A 25,095-nucleotide genomic window follows, 5' to 3' on the forward strand; every position below is an offset into this window, starting at 1 on the left:
GCATTACACTTCCGCACAATCAAATGCTGCAACCTGCAATGAGATACTTGCTTTTTCTCGTTTTTCTCTTAAGGTTAATTATTGCCTTTCCACGACAAACAAGAATAAATAATAAGAGTGGGGAAGTCAGCTTCTAATAGTTCATACCACTCACGTAAATTCTGTGCTTTTATCATCAGCATACCGAGCTTGTCTCAATAAATTATGCGAAACCTTTCAGTAAGGCAAAATTTGGACTTCCTGTAAACACATGCTACCAAAACATTTTAGCAGCTGCACAAGTTGACTTCTATCTTTAATTTAGAATAAGATCAGACTCTCTCAAGGGGAGGGGGGGGGGGAAGGGGAAGGGAGGAGAGCGAGAGGAGAGCCTGACACAAATCTATATCGAGAGCCGTGTTCTTCGGCCGCTGAACGGTCGAAACGCTGATTGGCTAAGGCGACAATAGAAGAGAACTGGAAGTAAACTTGTTCGCACCGTTTGTGACGACGCCATCTTGAAATGCCGTTAGTGTGAATAGTTGCCCTTGAATGTCTCTGATAATAAACGAAAAGAAGTTTGTAAAGTGTCTTGAGACTTCTCTAGAATATTTTCCAGGAATAACTTTGAGGTCGGGTCAACTCGAATGCATAAAAAAGCTAGTTTTGTGCCATCAAGATGTTCTCGGCGTCCTTCTAACGGGTTACCGGAAGAGTTTGATTTACCAGATTCCCAGATTCTACCAAAGTTGTTCTATTCCATCTGGAAAGATGTAAAGAAAGAAGAAAAGGACTTTAAGATAATTATAATTGATCTTCTCGAACTTGTTCGACGCCTGCAAGTCGATAAGCCCGTCGAATATGGTATAAAAGCTGTGACATTAGACTCGAGCAACAAAGGAACCTAAGCGAATGCAGAAACAATCTTTGGTAGTGCTGAGCAGTGGTTATCCGAAGAAAACAAATTGATGGGATGTGTCGGTCTTGGTAGTCGATGAAGCACATACTGTTGAGACTTGGTGAGTCCGAATCGATTTGTGTTTACGTTCGTTTGTGTGAGTGTTTAAACTCTAGAGGACAGTTGACATATGAACCCACATCTCGAATATCAGGCAAACTGGAAGAGGTTTTGATTTAATTACAAGAGGGCGGAATGGCTCTCGATATAGATTTGTGTCAGGCTCCTCCCTTCCCCTCCCCCGCCTCCCCTTGAGAGAGGCTGATCCTCAGGCTATTTTTAATTCAAACTAATAAGCTCTTGGAATAATTCGCAAAGACATTGAATGATAACTCATAACCATAATTGAATGTTAACTCATAACCATAATCGAGGACTCCGTGTAAATTGTTTCCATAGATTCCTATCAAAGTATCAACCCTGTAATATGCTTGGTTTTACGTAACTGATTTCTTATTCAGTCATGAAAATTACGATTTCCATGATTGTAATTGGCTCAGAACGCTCCTATTTTCCACTATTTTACTTGCCAAGTTGCTATCGGACTGCTTTTTATTGGACAGTTCAATAAGATAATCACATCCAATGCTGTAGTTTAAATCAACATTAAAAAATATACGCCTCCTTTGTCAATCTTTTAATGCAAATTTTCCCTTTCTTTCATATCTTGGCTATTCTCCTTTTCCCGGAAATTGTAATATTCATGATTAATTGGTAATAAGACTCGTGTCATCTGATTCGTTCTGCTATTATACTCGTGTACTTTGTAATGATATACTTTGTATACTACTATACAAATCTATTTAATACTTTCTGTGAATTCCAGGCTTTTGATGCATCCTGTAAGTAAACCATTGATAACACACGTCTATGAAGGACACAATAAAGATATAGATAAAGTTTATTAAAATCAGCTCCAATATTTTGAACTTCCTGCCAAATGGGTAAATAATTATATCGAAATAATACAAGTATTGTCAGTATTGGCAATGATGGACTCAATATTATATAGATAATTTATTAAAATCAGCTTTAAGTCAATGAACATCCAGTATAGTTAGTTTATATTTACAACGTAATAATACAAGAACTGTCCGTCCGAAGATAATAGTTGTAATCAGTAAAGCAATGCTGTACCAAGCTCTTTCCATTTATAGATATGTATCCCAGACTCCGACACAGTACCGAAGCTCTTCTAACAACTCCCGGATATAAGACGCTTTAGGTCTGTTTTCTGCCGTTTCTTTAAAGCACAGGTTCATGATTTCATGCAACTGCAGAGAAACCAATTTTAAGTTAGAAGAAAAAAACCTAGTTCTTTCAGCTTGAAGAAACAAAAACTGTAATGGCTATGTGGCTTTGAATCGCGCAATGTTTTAATATCCAATTCCAAACGCTTGTCGGGGCATGCTGTAGATGCTCTGCTGGATTAAAGAAACGTAGGGCCGAGAACAACATTGCATTCTGTAGTCTGCTATTTGCAATGCGATACACTGCAATGCGATGTATTGTGTATGACAGTGTAACACAATATAGTTTGGTGTAATGCAGAACAGCATATCAGTATACAATGAATTATTGGAATGCAATGAAACGTGTTCTGTATTGTAATGGAATGTAGCGAAGTGCAATCGATAATGGGATGCTATTATATCTCAAAATTAAAAGGCAAAACGACAAAAAATTGGCCAAGGTTGATTCACTGACAAATAGGAGGCAGACTTAAGGTTTTTTTAAAAAAATGTGCAATTACCCTTCGTGATACTTTTCTGATAGGGAGAACATGTCATCGAGCACCAAAATACATCGTTTGGTATCAGAAACAAAATAATTTGACAAATTTAACTAAAATCCGCCAACATCGTCAAATATTCCCTTGGATTGACGAAATCTCGTCAAATCTGCCATCTCAGTTACTGCGTGCATTGGTCATAAGTAAAGGAGAGAGAAGAGGATCGTCGGCTCATTTACTGATCAGCGGTTCGTTATCGAGCTGTCAAATGATAACCTTACCTGGACGTATTCACTGGACCCATGACAGTGTCCTAATAAGGTAGCTATCAACTGTCCGAACTGCTCAATATCGTTGCCGTGATCACTGTGCTCATCAGCTCCCGAGCTTGTAAATGAAGCTGGTTCATTCTCCTTAGACACTCGAGATAGTCCACCCAGGACTGCTCTCACAGGAGGAAGCTGAAAATAAACCATAATATACATTCGTTGATTATGGTTGAAGGTTGGATGGAAAAATATTTGGCTCGAGATCTGTACTTCGTGACCGCGAGCCAAATATTTCCCAGTATCCAACACAATTTTGTTGATCACAAAAAAGCAGAAACTTTATTTACCCTTAGGCAGTGACCAATGAAAATGTTGCTTGTTGTGACGTTGTTATGAACCATCCCAAGTTCCTGTAGTCGTTCTATAGCGCCGATGACGTCACAGGCTATAGCACAAACCGCATCAAAGTTGATGACAGTTCCTTTATTGCAAAGAAAATTTTGCAATGTCGAACTCGACACAAAATCGTAGCAAATAAGTCTGAAGCAAAAGGAAAGAAATTAGTAGAAAATAAAAGCTCAGTTTTCTTTTAAAATTTCCTTTTCAGATGAAAACATTGCATACTTACAAACTATTCGACTGTAACTCGCGGATCTTCACTTTGCCGTGCTCGATGCTATGGTCACGGGCTGCAGAGAAAGATCGGGGACTTGCTTTAATGCAAACAATGAGCACTGAAGAAATATTTATGAAAGAGAGCAAAATAACTGACTAAAATTCCTAAACGAGCTGATCGAAGGAACCCTCGATGGCTGGAAAACAGCTTTATTTGAATAGTCAGGGAAACTCTGTAAAAAAACAAGCTCTAATATCAGGAGTTATCTTGGATACTTTTTTTACATCCATTTTGAATCGTTTAATTTCATTTTTATCCTCCCTTAAGGAAACCTGGGTGAAAGGAGTTAATGCTTTCTCTGCATAAAATAATGGCAGCTACCATATATCATTATATCGCTCACTTCGTGCGTGCACTATGATTGGTCAATTTAGCGGGCGGTATTTTCCTGTATCGTCTGTTAAATTCCAAATTTTTTTTAATTGAAAATTTCTCCATCATTTGTACCCAGAAATATGATTGTCTTTCTGACCTCGTTTTCTCCGTCCAAACTGTTAAGGAACCGCGGTCACGTAACTTGCAATACGGACCTCGGGCTCGGTTGATGAGAAGTTTTCGTTTATTGAATACGTTTTAAAATGAAGCGTAACAGGCTTAACAGGAAATTGGCCGGTAATTGCGTCCGATTTCTTGAAAAATTTAATTTTTCCAGAAATTTTCTGCTGTTGAACAATTAAAAATTCTAACAGAATATGCTTCCGTTTAGAGGACAAAGTATAAAGCATCGTCCATTTACTCGCCTTTAGAATGCCAACGGTAATTGAGAAGGACAGGAAACTCTTCTCTCTCACTACATAACCGTTTTGCCACATTAACTTCTCGAATCCAGTCTTGTTCGTGTTCTTTTGCGAAGTATTTCAGTAACACCATGCTTAAAATGTCTCCTTCCTCTGACCATGCTACAGCGTAACCCTGTGACGGCAAAGATTCGTTAGGACGACTTAATCTTATGCGACCGTGAGTTTTGCCAGTCCTCCTTGATTCATTCCGAAAAAAAAAAAAAAAACCTTACTTTCCTTGCTCACCATAAAGTGTTAAAGTCAAGTCTAGTCTCTGTCAGTTCGCTGGTACTTATTTATTCTCCTGCTAGAGAGAGGAATTGGAAACGATAGTCCGGTTTCTTTCCCGAGCACACGTCACAGAGACCTGGTCAGTCTCGAGTCTAGACCTCTCTGCCTGGAGTCCAGTGCTCTTACCAGCTGAGTGACAGGGAGACAGGTTGACAGACCACCTTAAAGACCCTTGTACAGCTCAATTAATCTACCCCAAACAAAATCGAAGTTTAGAGCAAGAAATTACTTGTCTTGTCGTGGGTGTGTGAAAAAAAAAAATTGATTGCCAACGATGAATCGAGCCACAGACCTTCGCGGTGTTGGCGTTCCAACGCAGAAACTGATATGTGACACGCGTATCACATACTGCTTGGATCAGCGATATCGAAAGTCTCGAGTCATGTGGGTCAAGAGCGTAAGAATGTTCTTTTGATAAAACGTTTTCACACACTTACAGTGCTAGCTTTTCCAGCGGTGTCGTCTTGCAGAATATCCACTTCTTCAATCAGCTTCAGTTTAACGTGCGTCGTATGTTTACCATGGTCTCGTTCATGTTTTTCTACCACTCGTGATGGCAGTGGACTGGAATACGCAATGACATTGGAAACCAGAGTCGCATCATCAGATGTTTTCAACCAATCGACTGTCTGCTTTCGACCTTAAATGAAAAAGAAAACCTTTATCAAATTCAAGGACCCAGGAGAAGGGTGGGAAGAGGGGGGGAGGGGTCCAGACACACCATTTGTCATAGGTGTACTTGTTTTTCCTACCTGTCTGACACCAAATTTCTGAAAAGATCACCCATTTCCACTCAAATGGTTGTTTTTTCTCTTTTATTTGTAACCGACAGAGAGATAAGTATTGACGATTCGGCGTGGCTAATCCCCACCATTTAGGTGCCTGGAAAAGCCTAAGGTTACCTTAAATGTGTATTTCTTTTACTGATGATTGTCATTACTCACTTGGCATACGGTAGTTTAATGTCTTCATGACCATACCAGTGACATTTTTTCCTTTTTTCGTTAAGCTACGTTTTGTTCGCTGGGTGGAAAACGTGTACAGGATTGGATTCAGAGAAGAGTTTAGCGGAAGAACAAATACTGCAATCCACACGTAAGCGACTTTATTTGGATCCTCAAAATTTCCAGTTAGAGATAAAACATTGATTATAATGATTGGCACCCAGCAGCAGAAGTCTGTCATCACAATGAAAACAAGTCTTTTAGCCATGGCAGATTCGTTTTTGAAATTCGTCGATCGCGCTGCACGAGCAGCGCGCTTTACCGTCCAAAACATCGAAATATACGCTACGAGGATAAAAGTGAACGAAATGAAGTTCAGGCCAACAAAGATTGTCACGGAATATTCCCAGCCAGCCGGTGTGCCCCCCGAGAGCTGAAGAGGAAGGCAAACAGCAGAGCGACTGTAGAAACCGAAATCCCCACTTTCATCGTAAAAGTAGTTTATTCCGGTGATAGGAATCAAAGATATGACCACGCCAAATATCCAAACACCCATGCAGGAAAGGACGGCCGCTTTGTAAGTAAGGCGCTTGAACTTGAATGGGAAGACGATACAAATTAGTCGGTCTGTGGTTATAATGGTGAGAATCAGGACAGACACTTCACTTGAGAGCATCGAAAGAGCTCCAACAATTTGACAACCCATACCCGATCTCCATTTGATGTCATGTTTGAAGTATTCTCCTTGCCATCTCAAGTCCATAATAGCGATTGTTAATAGATACACGCCCATTAACAGATCAGCTACGGCCAGATTAGTCAGCAAACAGGACTGAATCCTGTTTTCCTCTTTATCAATGGTGCGCCATATAATGACAAGGAGGTTGCCAAGGAAGGCGAAGATTCCAAGAATCCAGATACAGACCTGAACCGGCTTGTTTTTCATGAGGTCGTCGCAGCTGGAAAATTCATCGACTGGAGAATTGCAGTCAACTCCTGCGATTGTTTTCTTAGCGTAGCAGCACAAGATGAAGCGGTCCAGTTTTCTAAACGAAAATAGTTCATGGTAAGTACGATTAACAATGCTGCGTAACACTTCCCCTGGAGCAATTCTGATTAAGTGTGGAAAGCAATTCGAGATAACACTGGATTTGTCTTACATTGTTTAAGAAAGTTTGCACCTCATTCTCAACCACTCAAATTCAAATTTTTGGTAATTGACACCGGTTTCCGTGTGTTTATCTTATTTCCCAAGGCTTCTTTCGGTATTTCCTTTAGATCTGGTTGGCTAATATCGGCCAACACTAGCCAATTTTGAAAAGCAAATATTGGAAAGCACGCAGTGAAGTAAAACAAGCTAGTGCGCTAGGCAGCGTTGAACACCCTTGGAGTAAAGGATACTCACAAATACTTCATGTTTTTCAGTTCACTGAAAGCATCGGAAGGTACATCGGATAGTTTGTTATCGTTGAGATATCTGTAGTAATGGAGTGAAAGGAATAAATGTAAAGATGAACAGTTTTATCATATCAAAGATTGGATTTGAGACAGTTTCAGAGCTAACCACCAAACCTTTTTGTTAAAGAGTATAGCAATTGATAAACGGTCAACTTACAAGTATTCTAGTGACTTGAGTCCTTTAAAAGTTCCCTTTGAGACTGTTGTCAGCTTGTTACCACTAAGGTCTCTAAGGAAAAGCGCGATAAGGATAATAGTAAAGTTGAAAATTAATTTCCTAGCATTGATAAGGATCCAAATGGTTCTCGCTTGGGTTCTCTATTGCAACTGGCTGAGCTATTTAGAAAAACGTAGTATACTGAGCACAGATTGAATCTGTGAAGATTCAAGTTGAGATGAGAATTGCGTCAGGGTTGATTTGCAAATTCTTCCACGAGTATCCATGCAAAATAATGTATTTCAGAGGCAGGAATGTACATTACTATCCGCTAAAGGATGTTAGCTTGATCTAACGTCAAACTCTGTCAATTAGCCTACATGGAAATATAGGGAAACTAGAAAGGGGAACTTCATACTGACTGACAATGGCCGAGAGCAGTTAATCCCGCTACAGATTTTCCTAAAGCAGTGCCCGTTTTAGGAAAGCCCGGAAACTTGAAGGGTGCAAAGCAATTTTTTTAAAATTTGAATCTATGGCATAGCGGTCCAGATCTTGGAAAAGGAGAAAAAACAGTGAAATTTGTTTCTTTTTCTGACATTTTCCCTGTTTGAATTTCAGAATTGTTGACACTCAATAACGGGAGAACGGATCTCTCATTATCGAGCGTAAACATAGCAAGAAAAAACAATAGCCTTTCGGAAAAATTATTTACTAAGAATGTGAAAAAAGGCTCCTTACAGCAGGCAATTATTCCTACTTTCAACATTACTCGTTTCTTTCTTCACTGAGAACTACCACTTGGATGGAAACACTTACAGTACTTTCAGCTGTGAAAGATCTTCAAACAGGCCCTCTGGTAGTGTTATCAGTTCGTTATCCTGGAGGTATCTAATTGAAAATAAGCAATTCCAAAAGTAACGATTAAATTCGACAGAAGAAACGCTTTTTTTTAATCAGTGACCAGGCTCGAAAAAGAAAAAATCCCTAGATAGTTTTTAATCTTATAATCTATATTTCATTGAACAGGAAAACTCGAAGCAGGTCACAACAGAGAGCTGATTGTTCATAGCAAGTTGTATCCCTGTGAAGCTGGGCTGGCCTCACGCAATACTTAAGTGATCACATTGAATCGGTACAAAAGAGGCACTAAAAATTATCTTTCCGTCTTTGAGTTATGAGAACGTGCTTAAGAAATCAGGCTTAATTTTTCTGCGCCAGAGGAGGGAGGATGCGTGCATAACATTCCTCAAGCGAAGTTACTCTTCTTCCGAACTACTACGAAAGTTAGTGCCTCGTTTTGCATTCACAAGACCATATGCCCTCAGGAAAGGAGAAACTGTGTCTGTACCTGCCTCTCCAAGATGTAATAGATTCGGAAATTTTTTCACCATCAAATACCAGAACCACGTTTAAAATACCGAATTACGATTCGTTTTAATACTCATAGTATTTAATATTTACATAGTATTCAATATTTACATTTAATTGATTTCTATAATAGTTATATTTAGGTGTAACATAGAAGTATTTGTAATTAATGACCCGTCTTGTAATTCAGTGTATGCTGCAAAAAGGTTGAATAAACGATCGTAATTATTACTATTATTATTACTAGTAGCCAAAAACCAAACAATCCCAATAAATGAAGGAAAAATAAACTTACAAATGGGTCATATTACTCTTGTTTTCAAAAACGCCATATTCCAGCCGCTCAATCTGGTTTGAACGCAAGCCCCTGGAAATGAATAAAAAGGTTTGATCAAGGCTGTCTCTTGTTGCAGTTAAAAAGCTTCATCAACCTCGTTCCCAGGGCACTTTTCTTTTCAAAGAGGGGACGCCCTGGGAACGAGGTTGAAGCTTCATGTCAAAAAATAAGAACTGTAGAATTCATATAGAATATGATACATACAAAACCTCTACAGTTGATAGTCCATCCAACACTCCTCTCATTGGTCTTTGTAGAAGGTTTTTCCCCAAATCACTGAAAAAAATCACATCGATGTCCACTAAATTTAAGTTATCGAGAGGACTGCGAGATTGCCGCACTTTAAATTCTGTGACTGGTTGGGAAAATTTGTGCCATCCTCTCGGCAAATAAGATACATAGATAAAATCGCATGCAATCCTTGGTCGTTCGCATTTTCTCGAGCTCAATAAAAGATTTTATGACAATATCTACATTGATTTCCTACTGGCTCCCATTACCTTAACTAGTCAAAATGATTAAAGTCGATCTACATTCAGAAAAGTGCCCCGAACGCCGGATTTATAAGTCACGTAAATACTCACAGAACACGTAGATTAGGAATTCCACGAAAAACACCTTCGGGAAGAGATCTTAAAAAATTGGAGTTCAATCGCCTGGAAAAAAAGGTACATTTTTAAATTCAGTTTAAGTACAATCTGATACTAGCCTTGGAGCCACCTCCTAACCAAAGCATATAGCAGCCCTTATGGCCTCATTCGGTTACGAAATTGCGCAAAGAGGTAAAGGCAGTCAGGGCGTAAATAAGATTGCAGTTTCGAAACTCAACCTTTTTCGTTATTTTACGGACGAAAGTTTCCCTGTTGTCAGTGTTTTTTATTAATTTTTTTTAAGATGTAAAGAAAAGAATTGAAACAGATTATCAGTGTAGTGGTTTCAAGAGCCTCGTCGGATACCTTTCCACAATTTCTATGAATGCTTTTCCAAATTATCACATCGAATCAAAATTAAAACAACAAATAAAGGGGGAAACAAAAAATGACCTAGGGATGAAGCATTTACAACTGGGGAATACCGGCTTCATCTCGAAGACTCGACTTTTTCATTTAAGACATTCAAATAAATAACGTCTTGCCAAGCTCTGGTCAAATAAAGAGGCAAACAAAAAGTGACCTAGGGATGGAGTATTTCCAACTGGGGACTACGCTTCATCTCGAAGACTCGAATTTTCTATATTTAAGACATTCATCTTTACAAGGCGTGACTAATTTTATACTTACATTGTTTTAACGGATGAGACATTTTGAAAGCAGTTTTCACTGAGACGAAGCAAAATATTGAAGCTCATGTCGCTAGAAAAGCCAAAAAGAAATAATCAGTTGGTTTCATTCTCCAGTCGGTTCATTAAACCTTTTGCTAGCACAGATCTAAACGGAAAGTTTTAACATTTGATCACCGTATGAGGAATATGCTCACATATATTCCAGCTTTTCGAGATCTGAAAAGGCCTTTTGCTGTAACTGGGATATCCGATTTTTCTTGAAAAACCTTGAAAGAAATATAACACTTGCAGCAAATATGAATGAAGAATGTAATCATGTGGGAAAAATAACAGAAAAGTTCACTAAGAAAAGCGATAAAAAAATAAAAATAAAAATGATGATATCACCACATTAAGATTAGAAATGCAACAGAACTTTTCCGAGTTTTTCTTGCTTACACAGCTCCTGTATTGAGAGGAAGATCTCTTGGAACACCGAGCAAGTCTATTCCAGTTACTTGAATCTTCTTGTCCTTGCCTTCACCGAAATCTTCGCATTTGCAGCTCGATGGACAACCTAAAATAAAACGATAATACTATTATCAATTAAAATTGAAAAGGCAACAAACAGTTAACTTAAAATAGGATAAGAAGCAGGTCTCATGCACGGGAGGGAAAGATTGTTTACCTTGCTGAAGTGAGCAGGAAAGTCCGTCATTGTCGTTGGCTAGAAAAGAAAGAAAAATCGATAATAATTTCTAAACGGTTTTGGAAGGAAATTAAAGGACTCCCAGAAACAAGCCAAGAGTTATACTGTTAATGTTCGCGGGAAAGTATTGCAAAACGACAAACTCTTTCTTTTTTAACAGCAGTTTTTACAAAGTCACATTGCACCAATTAAACGGGTCTCTTTTTGGATCACATTGTGTATGGTATGCATAAGATCTACACGACCATTCAGAAAAAATTAATCGATCACATTTTGCGCCTTGGTGATTTTTTAAGGGCCCTCTTAATAATGAACCTATTTCCAAAAAGTCCCCCTATTCTAAATACCTTGGGAATAACTGAGACTCCCTCCCCCCACCCCCCCGTGGTTTTTAGAGCGTTAACGGTGTTCATTGACTTTTATATCAATTCATGCCATCCTAAGAAAACAACTTAACTAAAACAGCATACGAAGAAAAAGTAAAAGATCTGAAAACCTGGAACGCTATATAACTAAGCAAGGTAGCGGACTGCAACCAAGATAACAACGAAAACATTACAATGAGAATATTACTATGTTCACGTACCTGGAACAGAGCGATACAAGGCCTTGAATCTGGCTACAGGCAAATTTCCTTGACAGCTCAGAAGAACTGTGAAATGATTAGAGGAGGATAAGAGATCTGGGGGGAACAAATAGCCACAGAATTTTCCTAAAGATGGTCGAGTTCTTTCGCTACCATCAAAAACCTCCACAAAACATTTATCACACGAAGGGTGATCCCTGAGTCGGAATTCTTGGAAGTTTAAGCGTATTGTATGACGTGGTGGAACGGTTATGAGCCATCTGCAAAAGATGTCATCAAGAGAATGTCCCGGATATGAAGGAGAAAAGAAATATCCCGTTTTGTTGGTTAATCTTTCGTTACAGGCTGAAAGAAGATAATAGAAATATAAGTTGATGAGAATGAATAGAGTTTTTATATTCCTTAAAAAAAGTTAAAAAATGTAACTATTGCGACCAATCAGACTGTTCTTGAAAGTACCCCTCATATTTAAGAAACAATTGGGCATATTTTTGTTTAAACGTACGAAGCGAAGAATAGCACCAACGTTAAATTCAACCCATCTGTGATGCTTGGGTTGGGAATCGAACCCAGAAAACCATGGAGGGAGGTAAGCAGATGAACACTCTGCTACGCTTTTACTTTCTCTCTCTTTGCTCTTTGCGTTGCCTTGTTAATCTATTTTCTGGCCGAACACAGCCTCTCTAGGTTTTTTTTTTCTCTAAAAATTCGGCAAGGCAAGGATGGAAAGTGGCACTTTGTCCATTTTCATCCTTTCCCAAAAGTTCTCCCCACAATGTGACTGACGTTTAGTACACTTAATGAATGAATCTACTAAAAATTTTACCTTGTTTAGCTGACGAGGGTTTGTGTTGGCAAAGGTTTTCCTCGTCAATGTAAAGTCCCGTCAATGCTATCAAGTCTTCCCTTGTCTCTGTTTTACCTTCTATTAGCACCTGTTTATTGTATCAGACAACAGCAAAAAAAGGAAGAAAAATATATAATAAAAGAAAATCATGTTTATGGTCGGTCACAGTGACTCGTCATGCGCGAAAAACTCCAAAAAGTGGACATGGAAATGGAAAAAAGTCCATGAACAAAGAACTTTACGCCACGCTACGGAAATTTTTTACGGGGAGAAATGTCGTTCTGCTAGAAAGGTTTATTCAAAGCAAAATACAATGGAAAGCTGTGGGTGATGGGCAACTGGTTCAGTGTTTCTCATACTTTTCTGTGCTTAAAACCTGGGAACACTTTATCCTTTCCGAGCAGAACATGCTCCTAACATAATATCCCGAGACGTATACCTGAAACTCAGATAGAGAATTCAAAGGCACTTGTCCGTAAAGCCAGTTCTTGCCGGTATTGCTTCCTGAAATCCAGATTGGAATTCCACGGTAGGTGTTTGTCTTCTGGTAAATTGTAAGTGTCTTCTTTCCAGGTCCCCGCAGCATGTAACGAAACTTTAGGCACTCACTATGCCAGTCATGTGATCTATTGTATAGCGGGCTCATGAGAACAGCCAACTGGGTAAAGCGGGTGACGTTGGTATCCACTACAAGTCGTCCACCTGGATCCGAAATAAAATTGAAAGCATTTTATTTACCGAATATCATCGATAACTCTATCGAGAAGTTATCAAGGAACAAGGAACATTTAACAACGTTTTGAGCGAACCAACACAACAAAAAAATTAAGAAAAAAGTTCATTAAATTACGACATTGATGCGGCGGTTCCTGGTTCAGAGTGGAGCATGGTTCCAGATTTCTTCCCTTCACTAATTTCTCTCAATCAGCTGTAGAGTTAACGGCCTTCCCGACATGGATTAATAACCAAATTTTTTTGGATGATGAAGCCACTCAGATAAATTTGCGTAATGTGTACATGTTTGTTTAAGGAGAAGGAGGACATTCTTAATGGATGAACATGTATCACACTTTAGACGAACATTTACACGCGCGATAAATGTTTTGTAGAGATTTTTTACTGTAGCCAAAGGACTGGAACCTCGTTGGGCAAATTCTGCGGCTATTCGTTTTTAAGGAAGACCATCCAATATGAACTAAGCGTAAACTCTCTACGTCAGGCGTGTGGTGTAACCGGGAAAACGGGAAAACGAGAGTTGGATTTGCAAGGTGATAAAGTACAATTTTTTTCACTCTTTTCTCCTTGTGGTTTCGCTGCTCAGTTTCAAAACTTCCTTAAACTAGCCAAAAGGGTCTTTTCATATTCAAACTGTAGAGCAATAAATGAAGGACCGATTGCAATCAAATTCTCGTGACTATGAACTTGCCTCCTCTATCGCTGCAGGTTCGAAACCACTTCACTTCTACTTCTTTCTTCAACCCTTTTCTGACTGTTTTCCAGGCCTTCGCGTCACCATCTTCGCTGTCACATCCAAATGACATGCGCAGTATCTCCTCGACTGGCATTGGGTGACCCCACAGATTGAAACCACTCAATACACCCAAAGCAATTGACGCATTTTCGCTGGAATTTCTGAAACCAATGGTCATGGTTCCTTCCCCTGTGCGCAAAAGGTTTAGAGACAAAAGCAATTTTGTCACTACACTTAAATTTTCTGATCGCAGAAGTTACTTCTACATCGGCGTTCTCGTTTAAAGTCGACCATCTATCACGATAAGTTAAAGATGGTCTTAGGAAGTAGCGGTGGAAAAATACAAAGCAAAATCAACCAGACGCATAAAAGATAACACTTTTGCTGAAGCCATAGAGCAAAATGTAAATAGTTTCCCTACAAAGAGTACCTTCGTTCGGCGTAAAATGGAATTCAAATGAACCAAATCTTCTCTCGCCGTCTTTGAACACCTGCATGAGCCTCGTACTCCACAATACACACACGTGGTGCCACATGTCATCTGCTACGCCCATCGGTATTTTGCTATGAATAAAATATAATGATAATCAGGCATTCAATTTCATCTATTCATCCAATCCATCCATTCATCCATATGGTGGCATGTGGCCACTCACTAAGTTACAGTAGTAAGTGTATTCCAGGAGGTATTATCATTGGAAATTGTTACTTCTCCTTTACACCCTCTTACACAAACTGGTTTTCGAAAAATTAGGAATCTTAAGCAGTCTCACTGATGGTGTCAACGAAAAGAGAAGCTAAGATATGAATTGGGTTGAATTTGAGCAAATGGCAGCGCTGACTGCATTAAAGAATGGAATACAAACTTGATTTATTTGCTTTCGGGGTTCCACTTTTCTGACTCGTGAAAAATTGGCGGTATCACGTTGTTATTCTGTAGAGAGTGGCCACGAAATGCAAATAGTTTTTAATACTGCCCGCAGAGCTATACTTCGGCTCGTCAAACTTTTAGTTTGGTCCTGTCTCGTCCTTGTTGACCTTGCTTATGCGTATGCAGTTTGCTTAAATTCCCTTTTTATGCGCCTACTAAGGCAACGATGAATGAATTCAATATTTTGTCTCCTACCTCCTCCTGTTATTCATCTGTATTACAAAGATGTCGTTGCTGACGTAGCATCCTAGTTGCAGCGACCCGCCTCGTTCCTTGGCGACTTTATATTCGATGAAAAAACCATCATGAGAGGTCTTTAACCAAAAGCAGAGCGTAAAACCCTTGTGGAGAGATAAACTTTCTGAGAACGACACATAGCCAAGATCAATATCAGGAAAATGAATCTCGTAGTTTCCTGGATCGTAAATTCCTGTAATGTTAACACAAAAATTTTCTATCAATTATATAGCAAACCATATACATCTGAAACTTTGATAGAGGATGCAATGACGAGGCAGATCCATTTTTAGCCTCCATTTGATAAATTTTCATTTCAGAGGGGAAGCAGTGAGGATTACGAGTAAACATTTTCCTGACTGTCCTAAGAAGCTTGCGCGCTGGAACAAAATTAGAGTCTGACCTCCCTTTGCGACTGCCTCTCGTTATAAACACCTCTCTTTAGAGATTACTTTTTCAAAATATCAAAAGTTTCCAAGTCAGATCACAATAAATGGAAACTCTCGTAAGCGACCACCTCTCTTAATCGGCCTCTTTTAGAGATGCTCAACCTCGGGTAGGAGATCAACTGTTTCAACATATGTCGTTCAAGTAGAGTCCCCGGAAGTGCTTCCCGAAATGGCTTTACCACGTGAATTTTTGCATGTGTTCCGTTCCTGGAGAAATTTGGACAGCACCACTGGAATAACAAACGAACCAAGTTTTTTTCACGAGAATTGTCCCAAACGCGCTGTAGATACAAAATAATCACCATAGATCCTAAGTTATTTGCTTTTTCTGCATGAACACGCCGCTAAGAGTTATTCCTATAGCTTTCCATAAGCGTTGGCCAGAAAGGGTCCGGTCACCATATGAAAATTACTCGAGATAAGGAACCTAGACTTGACATTTCGGATGGTCACTTACGAGATGTTCAACTGTAGTTATATTCGCCGAGTACAACAGAATTCAGAAATATATAAACTAATAAGATCATATGCTTCCAATTGACTATATCGCTGTAAATCTTACGGTCAAACTCACCGATAATAAGGAAATCAAGTGACAGAGCAGTTTAGGCCCTTGGGTTTCATATTTGGGGATTGGGTTCGTCTTTCGAAATCCCCGTGTTAAACGACTTGGCAGCGCATTACAATTGTAGTTGAGAATTTTTTAGAAAAGATAGTTTTTAACTTCCAGTTTAGATATAGAAGAAAGTCATGGAAGTGTAAGAGTAATGTAATTTTTTAAGTCATACATTAAAAATTTTACCCACCAAAATCAGCGGAGTGAACATAGTCGCTAACACCGCCCTGTTCGTGATTGGCAGTATTACCACTGTCGTTCTGATGGTTATAGTCAAACTCTTTGTTCTTGAGACTCTTCCAGCCATGGATACTTTTCCATCCGCACCAGTCTTGCGATATGTCACATTGGCTGTCATCTAATTGAATCGATAATGGACCAACTAAACTATGACTGATAAAAGCCTTCCACATAAGCCTGCTTTCCTATCAGGTTATTTTCAATGGCTCTCCTTAGAAAAATGCGCGTGTTTTTTAAAGGGAACCTCCCCTGTTTTAACAAATAACTCTGGAAATGTTCCAAATGTACTTCTGAATAAATCTAGCATAAAGAGGTTGCCTTACCAAGCGGTCTGACTTTTTTTTATCGTTTTCCAAAGAAGGGTATCACAGCAACTTTGAATTTCCCGCGGCCGCCATCTAAAATAGTGCGCAATGCACTCAAGGTGTAGTCTTTCACTCATGTTGATGCTAAATTGCTGTCGTTTAAAGAAAATTTTAGAGAATGTGTCACTGTTCTTCCCCATTGGTAAGAGCCGGAACATTCTTCATGCGAAGAGAGACAGGAAAGCGAGGTAGAAGATAAAGAATATAGAGAAGCGCCAGATTAAAAATTCTGAAAATGACGACCGCCAATCGAACACTTCATGGTGCCTGTGGCTCCAAGTGATGATGAAGATCTGCGACATATTCAATAAAATTTTTCTACAAGAGACAGCAATAAAGTATCATCAGGAGTACCAAGAAACCATTACACGTCATCAGCTTAAAGCTCACTGCACGCTATTCAAGATGGCAGCCGCGGAAAATGCGAAATGGCTGTAGACCCTTTGGAAAATGATAAAAAAAATCAAACCACCTGGTAAGCCAATTTTTTTTATACCAGATCTACTGAGAAATACATTTGAAACATTTTGGGAGTTACTTGTTAAAAGAGAGAAGGTTCCCTCAAGGTTTTGCTGGAGAATAGAAAGAGGCTACACGGCAGTGCCACTGCCAAAGCCACTGCCACCGTCATTGCTACTGTTACTGCTACTGCCACTGCTGCTGCTACTACTAGTGCCACTCCCAGTCCACAACCACTGTCAATGCTACTACTACTGCTACTACCACTGCTACTGTTACTGCTACCGCTACTACTATTGCTGTTACTTCTTCTGGTACCACTATCACCAAATTATTTTGTTGTCAACGCATAAAGACTCATATACAGGCAAGGGAATCAGGGTATAAAGAAGAAGAGAGCGTTTTTCTGATGCGCTATATTTCCAAAAACAAAGAAAAACGATTATTTTATCAGACAGTGTGGATTCGTGAAACAGATACATTACCTTTACAGCCATACAGCTCCACTCTCATGGAGATGTGATCTTTCCAAGCTATTGGTCGAAAGCGGATGAAACGTGCTATGATAGGTGGTTTAACTTCATGAAAAACAACAGTGTCCATATTTGTATTTCCATCAAATTCCTTCATGAAAAGATAGTAGTAGAAATGATCAAAGGAAATTTTGTCTATCTCACTTCAAAATCATATTACCCTCCTGAACTTATGTAAATGAAAACGGAGTCGAACCAAATGAACAGGATCAAACCTTACCGAAACGAGACGAACAGAACAAAACTGAACACAGCAAAATTCAACTGAACTGAACCGAATCCAACAACACCCAACGAAACCGAGCCAAGCTGACCAGCCTCGCTCCGCTCCGCCCTGAACTGTTCCGAACCGAACTTAATCAAATCAAACTCGGCCAAAAAAGATAGGCTGAACCGAGTCGACCTGCTCTACCCTGTCCCTCCCAATTTCGCACCGCCCCGACTCGATTTTATGCGACGCAGCCTGACCCGATACGACGCGGCTCCAATCGACTCAGCCCGAGCTGAGCCGACCCCACCAAACATAATCAAACCAAAGGATACTAACCTCAGCCAAATGTTTATTTATTTATTTATTTTTTTATTTTGGATGAGAAAAACAACAGTAATATGATTTTGATGTGTGAAGTCCAACTCACCTTGTCTTCAATATCTTTTGGTTCCTTGTAATACTGGAAGCTTATTCCATCCCCGCTATACTGCAGCTTGTACTTCGTTACCCACTCAGGATATGCATTCCGTCCTTGCGTTGCTACAGCCGTGACCTTCATGTACCGAATTCCCAGAGCCACTTGAAGCCATTGGTTATCGTCGTTTACGCTGGCTGACCAAGATCCCTGTTTAACGCCTGATTGTTTAAAATGTAACCTGCCCTGAGAAGGGGCGTAGTGAGCATCCCATTGTGATGAAGCAGTGATTTGTTTTTTGGAGATAGCTCCATTCTCCATGCCAAGAGGCTTTTGACAATCTAATGGTTGTTAGGGATTAAAAAGTAATGTAGCTATTGGTAAAATAGTTAGAACAGGATAGGATAAACCGTAGCCTATACTTTCCGCGTCCTTAGCTGTTTTACCTACGGTTAGAGGCGAGTTTGGGGGTGAAAAAAAGAAAATCGATTCAGTTTCTCTATTTTAATGTAGCTTTGGGCGTGCCAAATGTTCCCAAAACATTATGCCCTTCCTCCTTTCGCCATCTAACTCTAAAATCTAAATATTCATTCCCCTTAATGAATGACGCTCATTTCTTGAAAATTTAACTCTTATTAGGGGATTGACGGCTTTAATATGTTTCTTCAATTGGAAGAATAGGATCATTGGCTTTTAGTACAATTACATTCATTTTATTCATAATTTTGCACAGCATATCCATGAGTTTACCATAGCGTCACTTTGATTAGTTAGTCGTAGGAGTGTGAGGTTAATGGGCACAGCAAGTGCCTGCAACGTAAAAAAGAACGTGACAGTACACGAAGTGCAGTTTTCTATGAATACGTAACCTCTAGCGTAACCCTTACCTTTAACAGCACTCCAAGGAATCAGTTTGCAGGGTTCTTTGGTGAAAGAAACATTAGCAATGGCCAGAAATGGTCCATGAGTGAATTTGCAGACACCAACAGAATGAATCTATGGTAGGTTATAAAAAGGCAACCATGATAAGCTCAGGCATGTACAACCACGAGAAGATAGGTGTTATGGGAAAAAGGAATGTTTAAGTCTAACCCACTCTAGTTCTAGGAACACCGTCTAAGAACACCGTCATAGAAGACACCACGACATCATTAAATCGTAACCACGTTAAGAGTTTTTCTCCTTCGCAGCCTTTGTGTGGTCTAGACTTGTAACGCGCTCTCTCACGTTACACCTGTTGTTAGAAGGGTAAACAACGCGTTTCTTCACGAGCTTCACGTTGCAGGGCGAGACTTAACAAAACGCTGCGAAGGAGAGTATTAACTACCTGAATTTGAGTTGAATTGATTGGTATTGGAAGCTGTGCGTAACGCCACATATTGGTCGCCTCTTCTGCATGGAAATGATGTTGAGTTTTGTTCGTGTTTGTGTTGTTCAATAACACAGTTAACGAAACCTTGTGCCAGAAACGAAGGCACTTCCATTCATAAGCAATGCTGTTGATGATGGGAGACGAGAGAAAACAGGGCAGTTCTGATGCTCCAACTGGTAGAGAGGCGTATCCTACTGACAAAAAATACGCGTCGTGTTAAGGAGTGATCTGCTCTGGATACCATATGATTTTGTCGCCGACATTAAAAAGTATACGTGAAATCATAGTGAGGACTGCATTTTAAGATTCCAAAGGATATCCCAGCTTAGGAAAAATCGTTTTCAAATATGCCAAAAAGTGCGTTCCTGGACGGTGCCATTTTGAAACTTGCTGAAGGTTATTACATCGTTTTTAAGACATATTTTAAAATTTCTGTATTTTCTACGGCAATTATGGGAAAAGGGAAAGCAAACGACCGTTATCGGTCATAAAGCATCATTATGTTTCTGCCAACTGACGATCAAACAGCTTACCTCGCTTTCCCATTCCCGCCAAATGTGTATTCAGAACCCCTCCATCATGAACGTACCAATCGCACCCACTCTCTTCAAAATAGCAGTCTGGACTCGCTGGAGACGAAGCATAAAAAGAAATAGGTTATAGATGCAATTTGTGCTTCTTAATATTCCTATTACTGACGATGCCGGACGGGAAAATAGCGAGAAATCGTGGTAATTCGTGTTAACTTGTCTTGAAGACTTTATTTCTGTTTAGATCGCTTTCAATCACCTTAAAATTAAATATACCTACTTTGTTTGAAGATTTTTTCACATGCTCCGTCCACCACCGTAAAATCATCCACTGCAATATCCCCTTTACTTCCAGTACCAACTGCTCCTTCCAGTACAAACTGAAAATAGCAATCCTGATATCAACAAAAATTGACCTTTACAAAGCTTAAATGCGTATTTTTCATTACTTTGCGAAATACTTCAGATTTTAACCTTGTACTTTTTGAAAATATGCGATTAAGTAAATGAAAATGCAATGCACTCTTTTAAACGCCCTTATAAAACAAAATATTTTAAAAAGGAGCTGAAATTGAAAAAATCTACAATGAAAGAGCGAGACTTTCGTCCGGCCAGCAGCTCCTGCGGGAGAATGCACTGTGGATTACGCATTTTTAGATGATTTTAACGTCCTCTTATATGACTGAATCGTGTTAATATATTATATAGTTTCAAGCCTCTTCGCTGCATAATTATCGGAAAAATGAATACTTACTTTAAACCAAAGGGTGCTATTCAAAGCCGTCTGACCATATCGCCAACGGTTTCCTCGATCTCCCGAAACCATCCAAACAAGGGTTTCTGATTGGTTAGTTTTGAGGTAAATACTCAGATTACCAATGTCCGACCCATGCATGTGATACCAGAACTTAACGCAGACTGTCTCATTAGGTTTCATCCAGTCGCTAAGCAATCTCGCCTCGTCTCCAAAGTTTCTTCGAGAAGCTTCAATATAGATATAAAAACCTGCAAAAAAAGATATTGCGCGCCTATTTTTTTTTGCCCTTTTCGTGATCCGAATTCTGACCCTAGTGAGCGAAATGGCTGGGTTTTAGAGCGCTCTCCGATTAGATGTCGTAAAAGCAGTCTCAAAGGGATTTTAACAGCCAATTAAAGCGAAGGAAAATACCCTTAAGTTCTAATGAGAACTCGAGGTGAGACAAGCATGCTGCCTTAAGCGCAGGTAACCAAATCGTGTGTGGTTTTAGTCATGCATCTGATTGGTTAATAGAATGTCACGAGTTTTCCTGATCGATCCCAGTACGATATCAGCAAAAGCATTGTAGTCCCAGATTACTTTAAAACTGCTTTGTTCAGTCATAACCGTTATCAATTTTTTCGATAGAATTGAATTCATTTGGAGCCTTTATTTCTGCTTAGCCCATTGTTGGTTCTTTCCTCACTGAAGTGATTTCTGCTCAAAGGCTGCCTTACCATCCTTGCTGAACGAAGTGTGATCGTAACTCGGCCCAGTTCTTTCTGTTTGCGTCTGACCAGTGCCCACGGTCCATTGGAAAGTGGCATTCTTGTCAGGCTTTAGTCCACAGTGGCCCGTTTGAAAGTTACAGTTACCTGAAAGGACCAATAGAAACTTATTTACTTAAAAACAGGAAAGAAAACAAACAGGCGAAAAAACACAATCATAGAAAAATTATCATAGCTAAAGAAATGCCATGTGATTCAAAAGAATGGACAAAATGAAATAAACAAGTTCTTAAGATAATTTGATTCTGGCGAATAAATTGAATTTATCATTGAGAAACAAATAAATTTACTGATTTCCACTTTAGAGAACACTTTGTGCATGTTTGGACCATCTGCTTCGCTTAAAAAGCAGTAGTTTTTAGTTATTCCTCTACGAGTTAGTAAGAAAAAGAGTCGTCTGATTAGAATAGCTGATTAGGTCTGCAATTAACCACAACAAAGTTAGTATAGAAGAAACACTGAAGTCGTTCTACCTCTGAAAGATCTGCATCTCTTTTGTCCAGTGGAATTTTTGGAGGTACACGCCAAATCGTTAAGATTACACCTGGTAGAACCTGGAAACCAGAAAGATGAAATGCCACGTGAAAACCACATCTACGTAAAAGTCTGACTTGCAAACTTTTGTTAATTACACAATTAAGAGGATCACCACTAGTGACTGGCTCTCTTCATAAGGAAATCTAACTGAAATTACATATAAATCTCCTCTGATAAGGGAAACCCCTGGGGAATCTATATACAGGAAATCCTGTAAAACATGCGGAGGACCACCCGACTACGATTTTTCATTCTATCCAAAACAAGCAAACAACAAGCAGACCATCATTTTTTCCAGCAGACACGGTTACCCAACTGCTACCCTTCTTTTTACGCTTTATTCACACTCTGATCTTGCTTAACACTCTGATCTTGCTTACCGCATATAGATGGTGTGTTAGTTCCATCCTTGCAGAAGGGTGTTTGACTACAAGTGTCTGACCAGGGAATGCACGATCCATCAAGGCACTGATGGCTGGAGGGACATGGATTTCCTGCCAAAAAAAATTATCATCGGCGCATTTTAGTAACTACCAGACGACGATAATCTAGAAAATTGCTATTTCGTTGGAGACTAACTGCTTAATTGGCCCGCTTGAGCGTAATAGTCTGGGCAACTGCTGTTTCACTAATTGGAGATAAGTCTAGGGTCCTTAACAGTCGGCATTTTATAGACCATAAAGATATCATCTGCTTCAAGATCATTTGACTAAATACACCTAACAGTTAACTCACGACAGCTGCTTTCATCATCTCCGCCAGAACAGTCCTCGTAACCGTCACACACTGCCGTTGCTAGGAGACATCCTCCTCCTTTACAGGCGAACATACTGGAAGGACACTCACAATTCTCTTCATCTGAATGATCCTTGCAGGCAAAGTCGCCATCACACAGCAAATTCTTCTTGACACATTCGCCGTTCTTACAGGTAAACCGATCTTCGCTACATTTAAAACCTAAAGCAACCAGAAAATTTAAGAATCACTTATGGAACAAGTTCGATTTGATGGGAAAGCCGGCGGAATGTTTGCTGAGAGAAACTGAACATAGGTACAGAAGTTAGTATAAAGTTTCAACATACATCAACCATTTTAGTGGTTAACATTCAGCTGGATGTCTTTTCGTAAGGTCTAAGATTGTGTAGCTGCGGTCATTAGCTTGAAACAATAGCTATTCATTCAAAAAAGATGCACTCAGACTAATCAAATATTTAATTAGCCGTTATTTCTTTCAAACGTCTTGACATTGAATGCCATTTACTTCATTGGCTTGTATAACCACAGGTAACAAAGGTAAATAACAGAATGTACTTGACGAATTCACAATGAAAACAACGTTATTAATTTAGTTGTAAGCTATCTTTTACTTTTAATGAAAACAGGATCACCTGGCTGAGCAAAGTAGGGTCGTAGTAAACAATTCTCAGTAGTTATAATGACGTCATCAAATGCAACGTTAATTTCGTCTTCAAGAACGCCTTCTCCTTTAAAAATGATCTAAAAGAATAAACCCCAGAAAAAAAAATCAAGCTTCGATTGAATGATGAGACGTGAGTTCATTTCGTCCCCATTTCTCAGTTCTAACCTGAGTTCCTCCGGCTCCTGGCCAAGCAACCTGAGCTGCTGACCATTTTTCACCGTGGTTTCCGGTCAAATTCCATATTAACACCAGATTCTCTTCACTTGTGTCCCGTAGGTAAACCTTGAGAGTCGGCTTCGACTTAGCGGGCATGAGGTAATTGAAACGCAGACATAAGCCCACAGATTTATGGAACGGTTGCCATGGCAATAAAGGACTGTCCAATTGTGCTTTGTAAGGCCCATCAACAAAGGCAAAGCTACCTGTATTGTAAAAAGGAATCTTATACAGTTGCAGTAACGCATCGCGTTTTCAGGGAGCCAAAACTGGAGGGACCCGAGAAAGTGTGCCTGGGAACTTTAAATGTTCATTGTCTCGCCGGGAGAGTGTTAAAGAAACAAAACTGATTTTTAAGACAGCTGAAATAGCACAGCAGCCAGAGCCTAACACTCATTCTCATGGGGCACGAAAGACAGGCAAATGAAGCATCTAGCCCTGGAAAAGACCTATCCCTTCAATATTCTTCAGATTGTGCATTTTTGCCAAATTAACACCCCTGTCAAACGAAGTGATTATGATCAGTACCTATGTATAGCTCTGAGATTTCGCTGTCTGCTTTCAACTAACCTGGATAGTTAACGAAGGGTTTAGCACCGGTTAATTTCCACTTTTTCGGCATGTCATCAGGTTGTATCCATCCGCAGTATTCTGATTGGAAATAGCACTCTTTTAACACCACGGCTAGTAAGTAGATAAATAAAATTATCAAAATTAGTTTATTTTAAATCAGAAGACAGGTTAAAAATTACACGAGAAAGGACTTCACCTTGAAGATGGAGATGACCTAACACCCTCTGATGGACAGTACTCTCCAGATTGCTTGCAAACGAAGAGGAAATCTGTATTGATATGGAGAAATGTTAAGTGAATAGTGCGCTGTATAAAATGGCCTGTACAAGGAGCCTTCCTCTGGTAGCACACAGTCAGCATATCTATTCGTATAGATACACTGACTGTGTGAGGTCAAGGATGAGCCATCTTGATCTCACACTTAAAGCCTATATACTCACCTTCACTTTAAAATTTCCCGGCTGTTTGATTGCGTCGAAAACAGCCGTGAAGGATGTGTTTACACAAGACAGGCTCACTGCTGGGTTAATTGTTATGTTTTGTCCTAGCGTTGTGATATTCAGTTGTAGCAGGCAGTCTGGGCAATACAAACCATCACAACAGAACTGGAAAAATCCTATTTAAAATGAAAGTAGTGATGTT

At 39.5% G+C, this 25,095-nt stretch overlaps 1 protein-coding gene across 1 annotated transcript; it reads right to left on the bottom strand.

Annotated features, from left to right (window-relative positions):
• Positions 1-1,820: 1,820 nt before the first annotated feature.
• LOC148732137 (uncharacterized) lies at positions 1,821-24,737 on the bottom strand. The gene is made up of 39 exons (XM_088756247.1): positions 24,650-24,737; positions 24,451-24,564; positions 23,947-24,086; positions 23,633-23,741; positions 22,980-23,201; positions 22,625-22,738; positions 22,181-22,261; positions 21,657-21,794; positions 20,938-21,188; positions 20,464-20,563; positions 20,187-20,282; positions 19,609-19,844; positions 19,169-19,277; positions 18,294-18,622; positions 17,608-17,746; positions 16,249-16,416; positions 14,952-15,186; positions 14,256-14,389; positions 13,781-14,014; positions 12,794-13,056; positions 12,334-12,442; positions 11,508-11,852; positions 10,901-10,939; positions 10,672-10,789; positions 10,428-10,499; positions 10,232-10,303; positions 9,536-9,607; positions 9,156-9,227; positions 8,910-8,981; positions 8,063-8,134; positions 7,244-7,315; positions 7,034-7,105; positions 5,629-6,674; positions 5,122-5,324; positions 4,355-4,526; positions 3,567-3,627; positions 3,286-3,478; positions 2,951-3,130; positions 1,821-2,211 (listed from the first exon to the last, which is right to left on the bottom strand). Exons 2-39 carry the CDS (start codon positions 24,500-24,502, stop codon positions 2,089-2,091), a joined length of 6,315 nt encoding a protein of 2,104 aa, XP_088612373.1. The 5' UTR covers positions 24,503-24,564; positions 24,650-24,737; the 3' UTR covers positions 1,821-2,088.
• Between the last annotated feature and the right edge of the window lie 358 nt (positions 24,738-25,095).

Source organism: Stylophora pistillata, chromosome 4 (assembly GCF_964205215.1).
Source record: "Stylophora pistillata chromosome 4, jaStyPist1.2, whole genome shotgun sequence".
NCBI classification, from domain to species: Eukaryota; Metazoa; Cnidaria; class Anthozoa; order Scleractinia; family Pocilloporidae; genus Stylophora; species Stylophora pistillata.